Raw genomic sequence first — 17,720 nt, forward strand, 5'->3', positions numbered from 1 at the left:
GGCTCCCAAAGTGCTGGAATTACAGGCTTGAGCCACCGTGCCCGGCCAGAGCATTACATATTAATAAAAGGTTCAACGTGGCAAAAAGATTAAATTACATATTAATAAAAGGCTCAATATGGCAAAAAAATTTAAGAATTGTAAACATTTATACATGTATAAACAGATCATAAAAATATATGAAACAAAAACTGACAGAATTGAAGAGAGAAACAAACAGTTCTACAATAATAGTAAGACACCTCAATAACCACTCTAAATAATGGATAAAACAACCACACAGAAGTTAAGAAAGAAAACAGAGGACCTAAAATAAATAAATAAATAAACCAAATAGCTCTAACAGACATACATTTACCAAACACCCTACCCAACCATAACAACATACATATTTTTCTCAAGTATATATGGGGCATTTTCTAGGATAGACCATATGGTAGACCACAAATTAAATTTTAATAGATTTAGGACTATAGATATACAAAGTATATTCTCTAACCACAATGGGATAAGGATAGAACTCAACAACAGAAGTAAACTTGGAAAATCCACGAATTTATGGAAATAAAACAACACACTCTTAAATAATCAATGGATTAAGAAGAAATCATGAGGGAAATTAGAAAATAAATAAAAATGTATTTATTAGAGATAAATAAAAATGAAAATACAATACCAAAACTTATGGGATACAGGGAAAGCAGTCCTAAGAGAGAAATCTATAGCTATCAATGCTTACATTAAAAAATAAGAAAGGGCAGGGTGTAGCGACTCATGCATGTAATCCCAGCACTTTGGGAGGCCAAGGTGGGTGGATTGCTTGAGTTCAAGAGCTCGTGACAGCCTGGGCAACATAGTGAAACCCTGTCTTTACAAAAACTACAAAAATTAGCTGGGCATGGTGGCACATGCCTGTGGTCCCAGCTACTTGGAAGCCTGAGGTGGAAGAATGGCTTGAGCCTAGGAGGCAGAGGCTGCAGTGAGTTGAGAACACACCACTGCACTCCAGCCTGGGCAACAGAGCCAGACCTTGTCTCAAAAATAAATAAATAAATAAATAAATAAATAATAAAAAAGACCTCAAATCAACAAACTAACTTTATAACTTAAGGACCTAGAAAAGCATAAAATTCCTAAAAATACATAGAACAAAGGCTTCAGGACATTGGATATAGCAATGATTTCTTGGATAACACAACCAAGGCAAAAGCAATTTAAAAAAATACACAAATAGGACTCCATGAAAACTTTAAAATTTTGTGCATAAAAAGGCAGTATCAATGCATAGAAAGGCAATCCAAACAATGGGAGAAAACATTTGCAAATAATATATCTGATAAAAAAAATTACAATCTAGAATATACAGAAAATTCCTAAAACAACAACAAAAAAAAAAAGAATTCAAAAATGGGTAAAATATTTAAATGGACATTTCTCCAAAGAGGATACATAAATGGCTAATAAGCACAAGATGTTCAAGATCAGTAATAATTAAGAAAATGCAAATTACAACTAAAATGAGATACCATCTCACACTCATTGAAAGGGCTATCAAAACAACAGAAAACAAGTGTTGGTGAGGATGTGGAGAAATTGGAATCCTTGTGCAGTTGATGAAAATGTAAAATGATACAGCTACAATGGAAAATAGTATGGCAATTTCTGAAAAAGATTAAAGGTAGAATGACCATATGATCCAGCAATTCCACATTTGAATATATACTCAAAAGCATGGAAAGTAGGATCAAACAGATATTTGTACTCTCATGTTCATAGCAGCATTAGTCACAATAACTTAAACATGGAAGCAACCAAAGTGTCCATCAACACATGAAGTGATAGGCTAAATGTGATGTATGCATACAATGGATTATCATTCATCCTTAAAAAGGAAGGAAATTCTGACACGTTACAACATGGATGAACCTAGAAAACATTATGTTACATAAAATAAGCCAGTTTAAAAAAAAAAACATAGATACAACATGATTGTGCTTATCTGAGATACTCAGAGTACTCAAAATCATAGAGATAGAAAACAGAATGGTGGTTGCCAGAGACTGCAGGGAGGGGAAAATGGGAATTATTGTTTAATGGGTATAGTTTCAGTTTACAAGATGAAAAGAGTTATGGAGCTGCATGGTGCATTATGGGCTCACAACATTATAAATGTATTTAATACCACTAAACTGTATACTTAAAATGATTACGATAGGAAATTTCATTATGTATATTTTACTGTAATAAAAATTACTTCAAGGAGAAAGACTAAATTACATAAAGAAAAGCTTTATGGAGAACTAATGCTGCTGGAACACAAATATTAAGTTAATGTAAACTACATCTACTGGAACATACAATATAATTAATCTTATTTTGTAACTGTCTATTATCTTATAGCTAAAAATAATTTTCCTCCTTCTTCTGTAAAACTTCTCATTTTCACATGTACTTTTACTGTGAGTTACGAATTAAATGTACTACGATACTCCAGAAATATTATAGCAAAAGAGTACATCAAAAGTCTATAGGAAATACCTTACATGGCAGACTACTGTTAAACCGATGTACTAGCACAAACAGCTGCTATAATAGTTTCTTCTAAATACCTATTTACCTGCCCAAACTATAAAGATAAATTGGTTTGAATATATTTGTTACACAAATCCTTAGTCCTACAAGCTCTCCTGAGGACTGAGTCAGAAATATTCTCATGCACAGACTCTGAGGAATTTATTCTTAGCCTCACACCTTCACCTGAAAGCATTTTAAAAGGGTTTCAAAAAACGCTTTACCTGATGGTCCAGATATCAGGTAAGAACTAATTCCTAGAAGCTGAGAAGGAGGAGCTCTAATAAAACTGCTACTTTAGCTCCCTGTAGGCAAGAGAAATAAACAGAAACACCTAGTAACACACTGCAATATAAATAAAGATCATATCTTCTCTTTATCCAAAGGGTGGAAAAAGGATACTGAAACAGCTATTCTATTATAAACTTTCAAATACAATTTACATTTCCTAATCACAAGATTGTGACACCACAAACAGGTGTCTCTAAATAGGACAGTTTCAACAGTCATAAAAATGGTAATGAGAGGCAGTTATATGATGCATTTATGATATTTTGCTTAACTCTCTGGATATCAAACACCTAGTAGGTGCCAGGTACTATGCACTAAGATACAGCTGTGAAAGAAAGAAAAAAAAAAAAAAACAGGAAAAATCTCTACACTTACAAAACTGTTATTCTAGTGAGATAAAAAATTCAAAAATAAATAATATGTCAAATATGTCAGTGCTAGAAAGAAAAACAGGAGAACCATTCATTCCTTTTGCCCTGAGTGGTACTTTTTACACCTTTTGCTTTGGCAAAAATATTATTAGCCTACCCCTTTACTCTCAAAACATACTGGTGTACAAGATACAGATCTAAAGACAATAGAACAGAATTGAGACATCGACCAAAGAGGGGTGCTGTTCTCTATATGTTGGTAAGAGAAAGCCTCTCTGATTATGATAAATCTGAAGAGTGACTGGAAATAAGTGAGAGAGCAAGCCATATACACATTTGGAGGAAGAGCTTTTCAGGCAGTACATTTGTGGCAATATAGTGAGAGAACATCTGTGTGCACTTACGTGTGTGTGTGTGTGTGTGTGTGTGTGTGTGTCTGTAGATGAAAATCTGCAAACCTTCAGTGAAAGAAGATGAAAATCCAGTTTCAACAGAAAAATCTATGAAATAGAAAACTTTTTCATTCTCTTTCTTGCCTAAAAGTGGTTCCCAGGGTATACATTAGGCATAACTTATTTTGTTCTGGTAGATTCCAGAATTAAAACCATTTCCCTGAAGAGAAAACCTTCTCTATGAATGTAAAATTGCCCTATTATGGCTTTTAATATCATTGGCATTTAATATAATTGTATTAATTTATGTAATATAACTACGTAACTAATTTATTAAATTATAATACATACAATCAATATATATCTCCCTAGAGTCTGAGTTGGTTCTGGGTCCCTGGAGATTCCTTAGAGGGGCATACAGGGTATGAAATAGAATTGGAAAGTTCTATAATAATACTAATAGTACTGACACTAATAATACATCACCAATAATAATAAGCAAGGAACATTTTAAGTAATTAGTATGTCCAACTGAGAGGTGAAGCCAGCTGGACTTCCTGGGTCAAGTGGGGACTTGGAAAACTTTTGTGTCTAAATGATTGTAAATGCACCGGGTAATCAGCACTCTGTAAAAATGCACCAATCAGTGCTCTGTGTCTGGTTAAAGGATTGTAAATGCACCCATCAGCACTCTGTTAAGACACACCAATCAACACTTTGTCTAGCTAAAGGACTGTGAATGCACCAATCAGCACTCTAAAATCACACCAATCAGCACACTGTGTCTAGCTAAAGGATTGTAAATGCACCAATTAGCACTCCATAAAAATGCACCAATCAGCACTCTGGGTCTAGCTACAGGAGTCTAAATGCACCAATCAGCACTCTGTAAAAATGCACCAATCAGCACTCTATAAAAATGCACCAATCAGCAGTCTGTAAAAATGCACCAATCAGTGCTCTGTCTTGCTAAAGGATTGTAAACACACCAATCAGCACTCCATAAAATGGGCCAATCAGCACTCTGTAAAATGGACCAATCAGAAGGATGTGGGCGGGGACAAATAAGGAAATAAAAGTTGGCCACCCCAGCCAGCAGCAGCAACCCGCTCAGGTCCCCTTCCATGCTGTGGCAGCTTTGTTCTTTCACTCTTCACAATAAATCTTGCTGCTGCTCACTCTTTGGGTCTGTGCCACCTTTAAGAGCTATAACACTCACCACAAAGGTCCGTGGCTTCATTCTTAAAGTCAGCGAGACCGAGAACCCACCAGAAGGAACCAACTCCGGACACATCTTGGTGACCATGAAGGGACCTTCGCCAAGTAGTGAGTACGATCGGACCCCTTTCGCTTGCTATTCTGTCCTATTTTTCCTTAGAATTTGGGGGCTAAATACCGGGCACCTGTTGGCCAGTTAAAAGCGAGTAGTGCAGCCACCAGACTAAAGACACAGTTGTCAGGCTTTCTGGGAAAGAGCTCTCTAACAGCCCCCGACTCTTCAGAGTTGGGATCATTGGTTTGCCTGGAACCAGTTTCCGCTTTTCCTGTACTTCCGGGCTGAGCCAAGGGTCGACAGAGAGGAGACATTCAGCTCCAGGGTCCTGACAAAAAGTTGGTTGACCCTGTAGCTATGAGAGGAACTCCCAAAGTTACACCACCCAAGCAAGGCTTGCCCACCTATCCTATCTATCCTAACCCCTGCCTCCCGGGTCCTAATGCCTATCAGACAAACTTTCTCTTGCTTCTCTTCTCCAAGGCTAGTCCTGCTTCTAAAAACCACTCCCTGTCTCTGGTGCTTTTCTAGTTTCTCCTATAAGAATGATTTACAGTATAAACTTCAGGACTCTGTTACCTTCTTTAGGCACCCGAGCTCACCAATCAGAAAGACATAATTTTTGCCCAAAGCCCCAGTGGGTGACAGGGACTATCTGGAATTTTAGGATCCCTCCTCAGACTAGCAGGCCTAACAAAAGCTATTCCTGAAGCTAGGATATGAGGAGCCACAGAAATTATATACTTCCTATTCATATGATGAGAAGTGAGGACAAAAGGCATCATTCTTCCAACCCTGGAGATCCCTTCCCTCCCTCAGGGTATGGCCTTCCACTTCATTTTTGGGGCATTACATCTTTATAGGACAGGGGAAAGGTCCCAATACTAACAGGAGAATGCTTAGGACTCTAACAGGTTTTTGAGAATGCATCGGTAAGGGCCACTAAATCCAATTTTTCTCAGTCCTCTTTGCGGTCTAGGAGGACAGGCAAGGGTGCAGGTTTTCAAGAATGCGTCGGTAAGGGCCACTAAATCTGACCTTCCTCGGTCCTCCTTGTGGGCTAGGAGGAAAACTAATGTTTCTGCTGCGGTGTCACTGAGTGCAGCTATTCCAATCAGCAGGTTCCAGAGACCATTGCAGGTTCTTGGGCAAGAGGAGTTTCTGTTGCTGCATCGGTGAGTGCAACTATTCTGATCAGCAGGGTCCAGGGACCATTGTGGGTTCTTGGGCAAGAGTGGTTTCTGCCACTGCATCGGTGAGTGCAACTATTCCAATCAGCAGAGTCCAGGGACCACTGCAGGTTCCTGGGCAAGAAGGGTTTCTGCTGCTGCAATGGTCAGTACAACTATTCCGATCAGCAGGGTCCAGGGACTATTGTGGGTTCTTGGGCAAGAGGGAGAAAACAAACAAACCAAAACCACGGGCGGCTTTTTCTTTCAGATGGCAAACACTCAGGCATCAACAGGCTCACCCTTGAAATGCATCTTAAGCCATTGGGACCAATTTGACCTGCAAACCCTGAAAAAGCAGCAGCTTATTTTTTTCTGCACTATGGCCTTGCCCCAGTATTCTCTCTCTGATGGGGAAAAAATGGCCACCTGAGGGAAGTATAAATTACAATACTATACTGCAGCTTAACCTTTTCTGTAAGAGGGAAGGCAAATGGAGTGAAATACCTTAAGTCCAAGCTTTCTTTTCATTGAAGGAGAATCCACAACTACGCAAAGCTTGCAATTTACATCCCACAAGAGGACCTCTCAGCTTACCCCCATGTCCTAGCCTCCCTATAGCTCCCCTTCCTATTAATAATAAGCCTCCTCTAATCTCCCCTGCCCAGAAGGAAACAAGCAAAGAAATCTCCAAGGGACCACAAAAACCCCCTGGCTATCGGTTACGTTCCCTTCAAGCTGTAGGAGGAGGGGAATTTGGCCCAATACGGGTACTTGTCCCTTTCTCCATCTCTGATTTAAAGCAGATCAAGGTAGACCTGGGGAAGTTTTCAGATGATCCTGATAGGTATACAGATGTCCTGCAGGGCCTAGGGCAAACCTGTCTCACTTGGAGAGATGTCATGCTATGGTTAGATCAAACCCGGGCCTTTAACAAAAAGAATGCGGCTTTAGCTACAGCCCAAGAGTTTGGAGATACCTGGTATCTTAGTTAAGTAAATGACAGAATGACAGCAGAAGAAAGGGACAAATTCCCTAACAGTCAACAAGCCATCCCCAGTATGAATCCCCACTGGGACCTCGACTCAGATCATGGGGACTGGAGTCACAAACATCTGTTGACCTGTCTTCTAGAAGGACTAAGGAGAATTAGGGAAAAGTCCATGAATTATTGAATGATGTCCACCGTAACTCAGGGAAAGGAAGAAAATCCTTCTGCCTTCCTCGAGTGGCTAAGGGAGGCCTTAAGAAAATATACTCCCCTGTCACCCGACTCACTTAAGGATCAACTGATCCTAAAAGATAAGTTTGTTACCCAATCAGTCACAAATATCAGGAGAAAGCTCCAAAAGCAAGCCCTGGGCTCTGAAAAAAATCTGGAGGCGTTATTAAACCTGGCAACCTCAGTGTTCCCTAATAGGGACCAAGAGGAATAGGCCAAAAAGGAAAAGTGAGATCAGAGAAAGGCCACAGCCTTAGTCATGGCCCTCAGACAAACAAACCTTCGCAGTTCAGAGAGGACAGAAAATGGAGCAGGCCAATCACCTGGTAGGGCTTGTTACCAGTGCGGTTTGCGAGGACACCTTAAAAAAGACTGTCCAACAAGAAACAAGCTGTCCCCTTGCCCATGTCCACTACGTTGAGGCAATTACTGGAAGGCGCACTGACCCTGAGGACAAAGGTTCTCTGCGCCAGAAGCCCCCAGCCAGATGATCCAACAACAGGACTGAGGGTGCTCGAGGCAGGCAAGCGCCAACTCATGTCATCACCTTCACTGAGCCCTGGGTATGTTTAACCATTGAAGGCCAGGAAATTGACTTCCTGCTGGACACTGGCACAGCTTTCTCAGTGTTAATCTCCCATCCCAGACAGCTGTCCTCAATGCCCGTTACCATCCCAGACAGCTGTCCTCAATGCCCATTACAATCCTGAGACAGCCTATAACCAGATATTTCTCCCACCTCCTCAGTTCTAACTGGAAGACTTTGCTCTTTTCACACATCTTTCTTGTTATGCCTGAAAGTCCCATACCCTTATTAGGGAGGGACATATTAGCCAAAGCTGGAGCTATTAGCCACACGAATATGGGGAACAAGTTACCCATTTGTTGTCACCTGCTTGAGGAAGGAATCAACCCTGAAGTCTGCACACTGGAAGGAACAAACTCAAGCTCCAGCCTTAAGTCTTCCCACAGGACAAAACTTCTCTATACGTCACAGAGAGAGCAGGAATAGCTCTTGAGGCCTTAATCAGACTCATGGAACAACCCCACAACCAGTGGCATACCTAAGTAAGGAAACTGATACAGTAGCAAAAGACTGGCCTCACTGTTTATGGGTAACTGCGGCAGTGGCCATCTTAGGGTCAGAGGCTATCAAAATAATACAAGGAAAGGATCTTACTATCTGGACTACTCTTGATGTAAATGGCATACTAGGTGCCAAAGGAAGTTTATGGCTATCAGACAACTGCCTGCTTAGATACCAGGCACTACTCCTTGAGAGACCAGTGTTTCAAATATGCACGTGTGTGGCCCTCAACCCTGCGACTTTTCTCCCAGAGGATAGGGAACTAATTGAGCATGACTGCCGACAAATTATAGTCCAGACTTATGCCACCTGAGAGGATCTCTTAGAAGTCCCCATAGCTAATCATGACCTTAACCTATATACCGACAGAAGTTCATTTGTGGAGAATGGGATATAAAGGGCAGGTTATGCCATAGTGGTGTAACAGTACTTGAAAGTAAGCCTTAGGGCTAACCTTTCTGCTAACCCTTAGGGACCAGTGCCCAGTTAGCAGAACTAGTGGCACTTACCTGAGCTTTAGAACTGGGAAAGGGAAAAAGAATAAATGTGTATACAGATAGCAAGTATCCTTATCTAATCCTATATGCCCATGCTGCAATATGTAAAGAAAGGCAGTTCCTAACCACTCGGGGAACCCCCATTAAATACCACAAGGAAATCATGGAGTTATGGCACACAGTGCAAAAACCCAAGGAGGTAGCAGTCTTACACTGCCGAAGTCATCAAAAAGGGGAAGGAGAGAGGAGAACAGCAGCATAAGCGGCTGGCAGAGGCAGGGAAAGACCAGCAGAAAAGAAAGAGACAGAAAGTCAAAGAGAGAGAGAGAGGAAGAGACAGAGACAAAGAGGGAGTCAGAGAGAGAGAAAGAGAGAGACACAAAGTCAAAGAGAGAAAGGAAGAGACAGACAAAGAGGGAGTCAGAAAGAAAGAAAAAGACAAAGAAGTCAAAGAGAGAATGGAAGTAGTAAAGAAAAAACAGTGTACCCTATTCCTTTAAAAGCCAGAGTATATTTAAAACCTATAATTGATAATTGAAGGTCTTCTCTGCAACCCTGTAACACTCCAATACCACTTGTTATCAGTGTAAACTAAGGCGTGGCCTGAAAGCACTGAGGCCACTGACAACCCATAGCCTTCCTATCAAAAATCCTTAACCCAGGAGGTTTCCTAACACAGAATCTAAATCTTAACTAATTACCATACAAAGGTCCGACCAGACCCAGAAGGAACACCCTTCAGGACAGGAGATAGATGGTTCCTCCCAGGCCATTAAGGAAAAAAGACACAATGGGTATTCAGTAAGTGATAAGGAAGCAGAGTTAAGAAAACTGCCTAATAATTGGTCTGCTCCAACTTGTGACTTGTTTGCACTCAGCCAAACCTTAAAGTACTTACAGAAACAGGAAGCAGCCATCTATACCAGTTCTAAGTTAATATGGACTGAACAAGGTTTTATTAATAGCAAAGAAAAATTAAAATCCCAAACTTACAAGGTTTTCAACAAAAGTAAAATTTGGTAAAAGTTAACAGTGTAATATGTATTATCCTAACTTCCAATCTTATGGAAATCAGACTCTATCAGTGCCCCTCAAAGCTCAAGTCTGTCAGCACAGGGCCATGCAACTAATACCCCTACTTACATGGTTAGAAATGGCCACTGCTACAGGAACCAGAGAAGCAGGTTTATCTACTTCATTATCCTCCTACCACACACTCTCAAAGAATTTCTCAGAGAGTTTGCAAGAAATAACAAAATCTATCCAGTAAGGATAGTAAACTACAATCCCAAATAGACTCTTTGGCAGCAGTGACTCTCCAAAACCACTGCGGCCTAGACTTCCTCACTGCTGAGAAAGGAGGACTTTGCACCTTCTTAGGGGAAGAGTGTTGCTTTTACATTAACCAGTCAGGGATAGTATGAGATGCCACCCAGCATTAACAGGAAAAGGCTTCTGAAATCAAACAGGAAAAGGCCTTTCAAACTCTTATAACAACCTCTGGAGTTGGGCGACCCAAAATCCAAAACTTTTTGAATGCTGACATTATGCCACAAGTGGAAAATTCCACACGTATCATCACATGATGGGTCACAGTCAAAACGCAGGCACACAACAAACAAGTATATTCACAGTCCCCACGGGAAAAAAAGACGTTCTCCATCCCCATCAGCAGTAATCTTTTCTGAGCACACCCATATTCCACCACACAAGCACACCTACAAAAGGTAATAAAATCGCATGTGTGTAGGCTGAACATGCCAATGGCAAGTTCCCTACAATGCCTCACTCCATATAAATTCAGAGTCAGAAATGATGGTGATGTCAAATAATCACAGACTGTCCACACAGGTGGCTGAGATAGTGACACGTTTGCTTTCTGATGGCTCAATATACACAAAATTTGTTTCATGCACAAATTATTTAAAATATTGTATAAAATTACCCTCACACTATTTGTACAAGGTATATATGAAACATAAATAAATTTCATGTTTACATTTAGGTCTCATCCATAATATATCACATTATGAATATATGTGAATAATCCAAAATCCTTCTACAGGGACCAAACACTTCTGGTCCCAGGCATTTTGAATAAGGGACACTCAACCTGTAGAAGGTAGAAATACAAAGATCAAAATGAAAATCAATGAAATAGAACAGAAAAAGAGAATAGACAAAAATCATTGAAACAAAGAAATTGTTTCTTCGAAAATATCAAACTGATAAACTTTTAGGCTAACCATCCAAGAAAAAAGACAGAAAACACAAATTGCCAAAATCAAGAATGAAAAAGAGAACATTGCTACTAATCTTGCAGAAATTAGAAGGATCCTAAGGGGAAAAGATGAACAACCTTATGCAAACAAGGTAGACATCTTAGATGAAAGACAAATACCTAGGAAGACACAAATATCAGAGCTAACTCGAAAAGAAATAAATACATAACAGGAATTTGATACAGTAATTTAAAACCTTCCCACAAAGAAAAGCCCAGGCCCAAATGGCTTTGCTGAGAAACTGAAACAAATATTTGAAGATAAAATAATTCCAATTCTAAACGAACTCTTCCAGGTAACAGAGAAAGAGGGAACATTTCTCAATCTATCATATGAGGCCAGTATTACCTGGATAACAAAGCAAGAAAATGAAATTATAAAACTACAGACCAACAGTCCTCATAAAGAGACACAAAAAAATCATTAACAAAATATTAGCAAACTAATATTCTGATTCTGGGAAAATATACAAGAATTTATATTTTATTAGTTTGCTAATATTCTGATTCTGGGAAAATAAAACCGATTCTGGGAAAATATAAAAGGACTATATACTATGACCAAGTACAATTTATCCCAAAAATGACATATCTGTTTAACACTGGAAAATCAATTAATGTAATAAACCACATTAACAGAATGAAGGGAAAAAACACATGATTACCTTGACATGGGAGAATGTACTTGACAAAATCCAGTACCCACTCATGATAAAACCTCTCAAACAGCCCAGATTAGATCTCTTCATCTTATATAAATCATAGAGGATCTTCTGATAAAGGATATCTCTCTTACAAGAAAAACCACAGCCAACCTCACATTTTATGGAAGACTGAGTATTTTTCCCCTAACATCAGAAACAAGGCAAGAATGTCTATGTTTACCACTTCTAGTCAACACTGTACTGAAGGCCCAAGCCAGTGGAGGAAGAAGAAGAGCAGGAGGAGGAAGAGAGGGAACAAGAGAGGGAGGAGGAAGATGAAGAAGAAGAGGGAGAGGAAGAGGAAGAAGAGGAGAAATGAAAGTAAAGGTACACAGATTGGAAAGAAAAAAGTAAAACTGCCATTATTCTCAGATCATGTAATTCTGAATATAAAAATTAATCTACAACAACAACAATAAAAAACCTACCTGAACTAAAAAATGTTTAGCAGGTGCAGAGTTCAAGATATATAAAATCTATTTTATTTCTAAAATACAGCAAACAAGAATTTAAAAATAAAATTAATGAAACAATTCTATTCATAATAGCATCAAAAATAATAAAATACTTGGAAATAAATCCAACAAAAGAAATGCATACTGTATACTAAAAACTCTAAAACATTGTTGAGAGAAATTAAAGATCTAAAAAAAAAAAAAAAAAAAATGAAAAGACATACCAGGTTCATAGATCAGAAATTTAATAGGTTTAAGAAAGCAGTTCTCCCCTGAATTTATCTCTAAATTCAACACTATTTCTATCAACACTGCTCCTATTCAACATTCTTCTTATGTAGTTCCAAGCCAGCTTTTATGTTGAAACTGACAAGCTGACTCAAATTTATATGATATGCAGAGGACCCAGAAATAGTCAAAACAAAGTTGAAGAACTTATGCAATATAACTTCAAAACTTACCATAAAGTTAAAGACAGTGATACTGACATAAGGATAGACATACAGATGAGTGGAACAGGCTAGACAGTCTAGAAGTAAACCCCCACATTTGCAGTCAATTGGTTTTCAACAAAGGTGCAAAGATGATTAAATGAGGAAAAGGACAGTCATATCAACAAATGATGCTGAGACAACTGGATAGCCATCCATCAAAAACAAACAAAAAGCTACACCCTTACCTCACACCATACATAAAATGTAACTCAAACTATATGATAGGCCTAAAGGCAAGAGATAAAAATATAAAATGTCTAGAAGAAAAGACAGGAGAAAATGTTTGTGAACTTGGATTAGGCAAATATTTCATAGACATGACAGCAAAACCATTTTAAAAATTGATAAATTAGACTTAATAACTTATAGTTTTCAAAAGACACATTGAGAGAATAAAAAGACAAACCGCAGACTGGGAAAAGTATTTACAAATCACATATCTGATAAAGGATTTATATTTAGAATTTTTTTTAAAAAAACTTACAACTCAATACAAAGATAACCCATTGAAAAAATGGGCAAAAGATTTGAATAAGAATTTTACAAGAAAAAATGAATACCTAATAAGCTCACGTAAATATGTTCAAAATCATTAGTTACTATTAAATTGCAAATGAAAAATACAATAAGCTACTGTTACACACCATCCAAAAGACTGACAATATCAAATCTTGAGGATGATGTTGAGAAATTGAAACATTCATACATTGTTGGCGGGAATGTAGAATGGTACAGCAATTTGGAAAACAGGTTGACAGTTTCCTAAAATTCTAAACATATACTTAGCATACAACCCAGCACATATCCACATATTCATACCAACATGATTCATAATTGCCCAAAACTGAAAACTGTCCAAATGTCTATCAAATAGTCAATGTGAAAGGGAAACATTCCATACAACAGAATACTATTCAGCAATAAAAAGGAATGAACTACTTGGATGTGGAACAACATGAATGATTCTGATAAACATTACTCTAAATGAAAAGAAACCAGAGAAAAAAGACTACATATTATATAAGTCTTCAGATGAAATTTTTAGAAAAGGCAAATATAGAGAGACAGAAAATACATTGGTTTCTGGGGACTGGGAGGTAGGCATAGGGACTGACTGCAAATAGGCATCAGGAACTTTTTGGGGTGGTAGAGACATTCTAAATTGGAAAATGATGATACACAATTGTATAAATCTTCTAGAAATCATTTTAACTATAGTTACAATGGGTGAATTTTATGACATATAAATTATACCTCACTAAAGCTGTTAAATAAAGTAAGGGAAGCACGGAATGAAGGATTTGCCCTGCCTTTCCTCTAGGAACTATATTTCAAAGTAACAAAATTGCTGATTAGGAAAATTCCTCTTACAGAAAAATTCTAGCTAATAAATACAAAAGAATGACAATATTAGAAAAATAGATTAGTACAACCCAAAAGGAAAAAATAGATCTCAAGGGATACTACAGCTATTACATGAAAAGCTGATGAGGCGCCTTATAATGGAGGAATCAGGCTGATGCTGTCTGGAGCCAAATTATCATTCTTAGCATGACCAAATGTAAAACAATCAGATATTTTATGCAACTTGACATAATGCCATTAAGTACACAGCACCAACTATGAAGATTTCTTGCCAAAGTAACAAAATAAGCCAGAATCTAATCAAACCTCTATGTCTAATTATCAGTTTATAAAACCAGTAATAAACAATCTAAGCAACATTTTAAGGAAGCAATCAGCCAAACCCGAACTGTATGACATTCTAAATGACCTAGTTTTTCTAACAAATCCATAGTATTAAAAACAAAAAAAGTGTAGGACACTACTACAGGAAAAAAGAGAGAAATCGACATATATGGTGTGTGAACCACATCTGATTTTAACAAATCAATTGCAAAAAGACACTTTGGGGATAACTAGGGAAATGTGAATTATGACTGTTTGATTTTATTAAGAAATTACTGATTTTGTTAGGTGTGATACCAGCATGGCGGTTCTATATTTTTTAAAGCCTTTTTCTGTTAAAGGCCATACCAAAGTATTTATGGTGAAATGACATAATGCATAGGATTTGCTTTTAAATATTCCAGCAATGCTCTTCAGGTGGCAGAGTGAACATATAATAAGATTACCGAAATGCCAAAAATTATTGAAGCTGGGTGACAGATACACAGGACTTCATCACATTCTATTCTCTCCACTTTTAGTGTTGGTATTACAAACTCATCCATTTTTTAAAAAATTAAGGAACCAAAAAAGATTGTAAAACGGTATAGTAAGGGAGGAGTAAAAAACAAAAGAGCCCAACACACATTAGAGAGGTCAGGGATAAAGACTAACATGGAAGTAATCAGAGGACAGCTAATACATGAAGCCAAGTCTTTGGAGAGTATTATATAAGGAGACGCCATAAACTAAGTATAAAAAGAGATCAGAGAAGAAAGCCAGTGGAATATTAGTATTTGAAGACAGGGCAGAGAAAGATGAATTTAGAAAGGATATGAAAAAGTAGAATACTAGTGGCTGGGAAGAGAGCCCAAGGAAAAACAAAAACAGGGAAATCAAAGAAAGAAAATTTCCAAAAAATAATAACCACTAAGTACACTTCTTATAACCTCAAAATTTCAAATCAAATGGGACAAAAAGGCATATTTTTTAACAGAATAATTTCAAAATGAGAGAAATGTTTATTTTCATTTTTTTTTAAGATACACAATTTCCCAGATACTGAACAAGATGTTCAGTAAATATTAAAATTCATATATCCATTAGCACCAAACTGCCACCTAGCTAGTCTGCTGCAGTGGAAAATATAATACCAAGGGCTAGAACAGCTATACAAAATAAATAAGAGATTGACATTGGCCATAAAGAGTTATTTGGAGAAGAGTCACTCAACTATAAACTCCATGAGATAGACAATGGGCCAGATTTTTCCTCCCTATATACCCAGATTCTTGCATGTTCCAGGCTACATGTTTCTACATTGCTAGAGTCGCAATGGGACCAGCAGGGGAGGCCAAATGGAAAGGAAAGTTAATAATGATTATGCTCAATTTTACTGGCCTTTTGAGCCACAGTTATACATTACATCAATCTGGTGATCCCAGAGCCCTTTCTAATTACAAAGATAAATTAACAGAGCTTTTCATTTAACACCCAGAGCTTAAAAAGTGTACACTCTTGCATTGCTGCTCTCACAAATAGCTGTATCTTTTTATAGTTGATTCTGAGTACTTTGAAGAATTTACTTGTTACGCAGAGCCTTGGAAAAATGTATTTTTCAAATAATTTATTAACGTAATGAATACAATGTAAAGTTCAAAAGCATATATTTTAAGCTATCATTACTTTGATCTTATTCACTCTCTTGACTTGAAATACACTGAAATTGAAGACATACTTCTGTTTGCAGGGCAAAATCTCACCTAACATGAATCTCTATCATTATATCACAAACACCCCATATCGTCTTAATCAATAAAAAGTTTAAATAAGTCTCTGTTTTCCATAAACCAAACACACACAAAAAAAATAATTCTCAGCCTCTCTGCAGCATATACAACTTTTATTATTTCCAGAAATATTCTGAAATTCTAAAAAGTATTAAAAAGTCTCAGCTTAAAATTTTTTAAGTTCTACTAACCCCTTTTAAACTTTTATTTAACCCAAGATTAAAGATCATAAAGATAATAAATCCTAAAATGTCTTAGAATCAGGAATTAAAAAGTTAAAAAAACTTACATTCAAGCTGTGTAACCACATCTCCAGGATCTACTGCTTCCGGGAACACCTACAGTGAAAAGGTATATGGAGAGGCAGGAAAGAATTTTTTTTCTCCCCTCATTCCCAAAATATCATTCATTTCACAATCACAGAAACTTTTGACATTGAGAACTGTCAGTTCCTCTCTGCTTCCCATCACTACAAAATATTCTACAAATAAATTTTATAGCTTGCGCTGCCTCCGTCTCCAACTTCCTCTGCTAGTATTCTTTCTCCTGTTACCATGATCATACTAGGTCTTCTTGCTGTTCCTCCAATGCATCAAGATTATTCTCAACAAGTCTTTATATTTGTTATTCCTCTACTTAGAATGCTCTTCTCCTAGATCTTCAAATAAAAGTGATATAATCTCATATTTCAGGCTCAGCTTAAATGCTATTGCCTTCTCTGACCACCTTTTACAACAGACAATCCCCCAAATCCCCGTATCCGCCCATTGCCCTCTTCATGCACTTATCACTATCTAAAATTATTCACATATTTATTTGGTTATTGTCTGTTTCCCCCATTATAATGAAAGCTCCCAGAGGGGAGGATTTTGCCTTGTTTACCATAAGTCCTCAGTGCCTAGAAAAGTCCACAGAATAGAGTAGGTTCTGGAGAAAAAGAAGGAATAAGGGAAGAAAGGAAGGTGAGAAGAAAGGAAAGAAGATGAGAAAGAAGGAAATTAAAAAGTAAGAAACACAATTGGTAATAATTAACCAAAAGCAGCAGTTTTAGGGGAAAAACAAGACTCACAGAAGGAAGTGCCAAGAAACAGTCATAAGTAAAATACTATATATTCTTTGTTTTTTAGATGGAGTCTCACTCTGTCACCCAGGCTGGAGTGCAAATGGTGCGATCTCCTCTCACTGCAACCTCCGCCTCCCAGGTTCAAGCAATTTTCCTGCCTCAGGCTCCCGAGTAACTGGGATTATAGGCATGCACCACCACACACAGCTATTTTTCGTATTTTTAGTAGAGACAGGGTTTCCCCATTTTGACCAGACTGGTCTCAAATTCCTGACCTCAGGTGATCCACCCTCCTCGGCCTCCCAAAGTGCTGGGATTACAGGCATGAGCCATCGCGCCCAGCTGATATATTCGTATCTATTAATGACTTTGCTCTCTTTTTATGAAAATCA

General features: G+C 37.8%; 1 protein-coding gene across 3 annotated transcripts in view; it reads right to left on the reverse strand.

The window, feature by feature from the left end:
• SPATA6 (spermatogenesis associated 6) overlaps positions 1-17,720 on the reverse strand; it is a 162,555-nt gene that overhangs the window by 126,416 nt on the left and 18,419 nt on the right. For all 3 annotated transcript variants that reach the window (XM_011926232.1, XM_011926233.1, XM_011926231.1), the window contains exon 3: positions 16,555-16,603. In XM_011926232.1, coding sequence (XP_011781622.1) covers positions 16,555-16,603 — 49 coding nt within the window. The remainder of the gene's footprint in view (positions 1-16,554; positions 16,604-17,720) is intronic.

Source organism: Colobus angolensis, unplaced genomic scaffold (genome assembly GCF_000951035.1).
Source record: "Colobus angolensis palliatus isolate OR3802 unplaced genomic scaffold, Cang.pa_1.0 Scaffold68, whole genome shotgun sequence".
Taxonomy (NCBI): domain Eukaryota; kingdom Metazoa; phylum Chordata; class Mammalia; order Primates; family Cercopithecidae; genus Colobus; species Colobus angolensis.